Here is a 5,719-nt window from a genome sequence, read left to right as displayed (position 1 = left end):
CGTTGCGCAGAGAACCACTACGTCATGACGTTAATCAATTTCGCTGCTTCTTTCAAAATGGGGCAAACAGGTAAAATAATAATAATGACAATAAAACTATTTCAGTCTTCTGTTTAGTTTATGTAATGAGGAACAGAGATTGTCTGAATACAACACACACATTTCAGGTTTTGAAAATTATAATTAAATACTAGGGAATTTGTCCATCATCTCGCGATATAATTCAGACTCAGAAAACTTTATTTGTCCCCAGGGAACAATTAGGGGCACATGGAGCAGGCAATGCAAACACGCAGCTGGTGATGAGTAGTGGGGGAAAAAAGTTGTAGTGCAATGACTGGGCTGATATACAATATGTATATTAAAGGGTAAAGTACATGTGCAAAAGGGCAATAAGACTTTCACCTTCAGCCCACGGTAAAAGTCTGGTTGATCTTTTATGGAGTGATGTATGTAGAGGAAGAAGTTTATGATATATGTATGTTGGGACTCTAAATTGAGTATCTGGAGATACTAAAATAATAAACAGTTTTAAAAAAAATGTAATATGGATTCATGTAAGACTGTACAAAGGATGGATAGATTTTTTCTTCTCCATGTTTCCCCTCTTTACCTTTCACTCAATCTTCCTTTGAAGCAGTTTAATCTTTTTTTTTTGTGTATAGCAACAAAAAGTAAGATTCCCCTTTATGTTTCACATCTAAAATAACATAATACAAAGAAATCCATTAGTACTTCTAATAAAAGTACTTCGTCCTTGTACTGTATTTGCAGCTGCGAGTTTGACCTACATATCTGTTGGTATATTGCAGCTGTAGTGTCTGCCACTAGATGGCAATGCAGCCCAGTGACCCAAATAAGCAGCTGAGTGCTACAAATATTCAATGATACAAACGAACACTGGCGGCACTTGTAAGAAAAAACAAATTTATTTTCAAAATGGAACCATAAGGAAGAAAGAAAATATTACAATATTCATGTCATATTAACACAAACGTACTCAAAATTTAGAGGAAAAAAAAAGAAAGAATAGAAAACACTTGGTCTTCATTTCCATCGTCCTAGTTGGACACACTCTGCAGCAAGGTGATGTTGTCTCCTTTCAACATGATCCTCCCTGAGAAGATGGAGGCAGATCAGAAAAACCACAGGATGGATGGAGAGAGATAAAAACTGTCAGTTCACATTTGAACACACACAAAGCAAAGCTCTGACAAAGTGAGCTTAAGATACCAGGAAAAACTAACTTGTAAGTCAACATTTTGACAGAAAAAAATCAGAAAAATCAGAGCACTAAAATGTATGTTTGTGTGACGGTGCAAGACAAACTCGGGGCTGGAGTTTTCCCTTAATATTCTCAGAAACCATGACTGTTTAATAATCATGAAGAAACAAAACCTGTCAGCACTTTTTATATTTTGGGAGAATATAATATCCCTTTTATTCTGACAGCAGCCAAAGAAAGAAGTTCATCAACTTATTAAACTTTCCAGACAAAACACACACACAGATTAAATTTACACTAATGAAAAAATTAATATTTTATTGCACACAACATAGCACCCAAGCCTGATGTTTGTTAGCACACATAGCTATCGAGTTTCTTTGGAAACACAGAATAATTTAGCAGAAAACTCCACACCCCATAACTTATTTTGGCTTTGTATTGAAGGAAAAGCAAACAATGGCTCAGTTCCACCAACCATCCAACTAACTAATGTGCTTTTCCTGCTACGATGAAGTTAAATATCTCCTGTACAACAGATCTAACACTGGAATTAAGGTACATGTCATTTACACTGCACATGTATAACTCAATATAGCTCAAATTTAGAGCACTCTTACCCAGTGGCTTTCTGTTCTTAGTCTTCATGTGGACTTCCTCTGCATCATCTAGAACCAGGTTCATGTACTCATCAAATCCCTAAGACAGTAAGAGAACAGTGAGTCAATCAGTTAAACTGGGCTTTATTATAAAGGTACGTTCAGTTGTTGCCAGTATAGAGCCAAACCAATATAAAACAGGAGACATTCAGGTGCAGCTCAACCACTGATTAAAAAGTGCCCAAGCGCTGCAACAACATGTGCTACATGAGTGTAGCATGAAGCATAATACCACAGTCTTTTCTTGTGAACAGAAGGACCGTTCGGTTATAACAGGGTCAGAATTTGAGATCCCTGCTGTCCACCAGAGAACATTTCTGGTCAAGATGCATGATGTTGTGGCTCCAAAGAGATTCACCAAGCAGTAGGGCTGGACGGTATACCGGTTCATACCAAATACTGGTGTTTTTTCCCTGTTATGATATGAATTTCAAATATACTGGCATACCAGTGTATTTGATTACACAACGTTCACAACACTTTGTTGTGAGACACCGTTTCAGACCGGACCACTTCCAATGTAGCGCTTCTAAACACGCATGGTGCGACTACGTTACTGGGAGACGTGGTGAAGATGGAAAGGTCCGAAAAATGAAGTGGCAGAACGAGAAGACTTGTGTCCCAATTTCTGGGGACAGCCCCCGCTTTGGATGACCTGCCCCCATCTGTAGAAGTCCCCAATTTTAGCTTTTTATGAATGAGAAATAAACTTGCGCGCAGACTACAGTTATTACGGTAGCCGGTCACACTGCTATTGACATTACAGATGTAGCAGTTTAAACATGAATAAAGGAGGCATATGAATAAATATGACAAATGAAACTGTAACTACCCTGTTTCTTCATTTCATTTTGATAACATTTATTTATTTATTTCTTATCTCTGAGCTGTAAATGTCCCGGGATTTCCAATGAGCAGGCAGTGTTAACACAGGACCACACAAGCCTGTTTTACTACTAGTGTGGGATTAATCAGCACAGTAAAATAGTCCATCCTTAGTCATCTACCACATTATTTCCTCTCTCACCTTTTGAGATTTTCAGTAGAAAATGTTGTGAACTGGATTGATAGAGACATTCAGATCTACTGTATTTTTACTGGTTCTCCAAGATGATCAAATTACAAAATGTCCCCAACTTTTAATACACAGCAGAAAACATGAAGAGCCTTATGACTCCAAGAAGTTCATCTGTTTTTTGTTTTTCTTAATGGCCTGTCAGACAAACAGGACAATGCTACGTCCACCTGTAGGCCAGAGAAGCCAACAAAGGACATGATTCAGGCAATATTAGGATGAAGGTTTGAAACAGAATACAATAAATGTGAACCTACAACCATACAAGCATAAACTAGACTGCAGAAGAAACATATTTAGACAACCCACCTGCCTCTATGTACTTTAATTCGGATGTCATGTTCAAAAGTTTTACAGCTGGAAATTGTATTGTTATATGTTATGCCCAATTGTATATAGGAAAAAACACAGAAAGAAATATATTAAAACAAACTATTTCTTTTTGATCTGAACTTACAATAATGCAGCCTTCTATCCGCATGTTCACCTGTTCATACAACCACACCTGGATCCGTGAGCGCTGGAATGACAGGAAGAATAAATGAAATGAAATAAAGAATATTTTATCTCAAAACAGTCTCACAACAAACCAAATCAGAATAAACATTGGAGAAAAAAAAATGCACTACTTACATTTTGCAGGTACCTGAAAATCAGGTTCTGACACAAAGAGTCAAGGAAATTCAACAACCAAAAGTAAACACACGACACAAACATAAAGAAAAGACAAACATATTTCAAATCAAGTACCCGACGTCTTATACTTGCACGCCCTGCTACTCACTTATGCCTTAAGGCTCTTTTATAGTACCTACACACGTGACCTGCGCCGGTGCCAGACATTTATACTTGTGTGCATCACTCTGTAACAACACTAGTCGGCGCTGTGTCTTTTTACCCAGTCGGGTTAATTTTAGTGTGTCTACTTCCTGTTTCACTATCGTACAAATGTTTGCATCTACAACCTTTCCTTGACTATTATTACTGATCTAAAACAATACGTTCGAACTTTGTGGAGACGGAGAAGCAGCCAGAAAAACTAAAACGGAAACATGTTACTACCAACCAGACCAATCACAGCTCTTGTCGTCTGCGTTGTCCTCAGATTTCTGTGGAGGTGCATGTTCGCTACGACCAGTGTTACGATAATATCATCCTCTGTACAATCAACAATTCTAAAAATCACGATAACCTTACTCCTTCAGTACATGGTGATTAGAAAACACAAACAGTGCTGTAAGTTTATTTAAGTTGTGGTATATTCGTACCATTTTTAGCTTATGGTATGATAATTTGTAAGTTTGTTAGGGTCTGCCGCCATAGTTTCTGTATAAACTTAAGGCTGGAGCGGACTTTATGGACATAATTCATCTTAAAATGATGTTGTCTGAAGTTTTAAACACCCTAAATTACCCCTGTATTCAAATAGGTCATTTATTTATCACGTGGGAAATCCAGGCACCAGTATGTACACACATATACACACACAGAGATAATATACTGTATTATTCTGTGTAAATATATATGTAGTAGCAGCAATGGCCACAGTCCAGTTTCTTCACAGGGTTTTGCTTTGAAAATAAGTAGTTTATCTACATTTGAGATAGCTTACAGATTCCGCCACAGACAATGTATTTAGATGTGCAACTATCTATTGTCATACAACCATTAAATGAGAAGCTGGTTGACGGCAATATTTGGGAGCATCAAACTACTTGAATGACTGTTTAAAGGAAAAACCTTGAGTAATTCCTGAGTAGATCTTTAACATTTCGTGCATATAAGCAAACGACGGTGTAGGAACAAGAAGAAACCACCAGAGTAGACGGCGTCTGCGTCTACACACTGGACATCAGGGAGCAAACCAATGAACACGGACTACTACAAATTTTGAACTAATGCGTCGTGGTAACAACTTCTAGTGAATGGTAGCACCACGAAACCACACACCTCTTTAAAAAACCCGCTCACGCTAATTAATGCGCGACCAGCAACAAGCTTCACCCTCGGTGGATAAAAAGGTTAGCTTAGCCGCTAAGCTACAGCAGGAACTGATTCAAACGCGTGTGTCTCTCACTGCGGTGAAAAGGATACAATGGGCTGCACCATAACCTTCTGGACCTTCTGTCCTCCTTGTCCTCTGTACGCCATGTCCACAACGATATACCAGCAGTAGGTATATGATGAAAAAAAATTGCACCTTTTTTTAAACCAGTGCTCTTCGAACGTACCACTCACGTTGTGAGTTAGCTTCAATGGCGGACTTCCTTCCTTCCGCTGCGTGTGGCGCCGCTGTTATTGGAGATGTGTCGGGATGGGAAACTGCGCCTCTGCAGGCGGGAGGTCGGTACTGCACCCACCTGTTGCAGGTGCGCAAACATTGAAAACATTTATCACAAGCAAAAAAGAGAGTCAAGTGGAGGCAAAGCTAATCTTAGCAATTATATTTTAGTCACCAATTTTAGCATTTTTAACTACCATAACACACCATATATGTTATTGTGCAATAACCCATATTTATAACCATATTTATACTGATATTGTGCAAAAACTCATGTTCTCCTTATTTCTATATACTTATACATATTTCCTTATGTATTAATCTGGACTCACCATGTGCAATAATTTCTGTGCAATAATTTCCTGCTGTGCAATACCCCATATTCAATGTTCTTATAGAGCAACAACTGTGGCGGACAGTATATATATATATATGTATCTATATATATATATATATATATATATATATATATATATATA

The 5,719-nt window shown here is 37.9% G+C and overlaps 1 protein-coding gene across 1 annotated transcript; it reads right to left on the bottom strand.

Moving 5' to 3' along the window:
* Nucleotides 1-908: 908 nt before the first annotated feature.
* snrpe (small nuclear ribonucleoprotein polypeptide E) lies at nucleotides 909-5,249 on the bottom strand. The gene is made up of 5 exons (XM_047581977.1): nucleotides 5,054-5,249; nucleotides 3,593-3,619; nucleotides 3,417-3,479; nucleotides 1,846-1,924; nucleotides 909-1,117 (listed from the first exon to the last, which is right to left on the bottom strand). The coding sequence occupies exons 1-5, from the start codon at nucleotides 5,108-5,110 to the stop codon at nucleotides 1,062-1,064; spliced, it is 282 nt and encodes a 93-aa protein (XP_047437933.1). The 5' UTR covers nucleotides 5,111-5,249; the 3' UTR covers nucleotides 909-1,061.
* Nucleotides 5,250-5,719: the final 470 nt, after the last annotated feature.

Source organism: Mugil cephalus, chromosome 4 (assembly GCF_022458985.1).
Source record: "Mugil cephalus isolate CIBA_MC_2020 chromosome 4, CIBA_Mcephalus_1.1, whole genome shotgun sequence".
NCBI classification, from domain to species: domain Eukaryota; kingdom Metazoa; phylum Chordata; class Actinopteri; order Mugiliformes; family Mugilidae; genus Mugil; species Mugil cephalus.
This window is presented reverse-complemented; position numbering and strand designations above follow the sequence as displayed.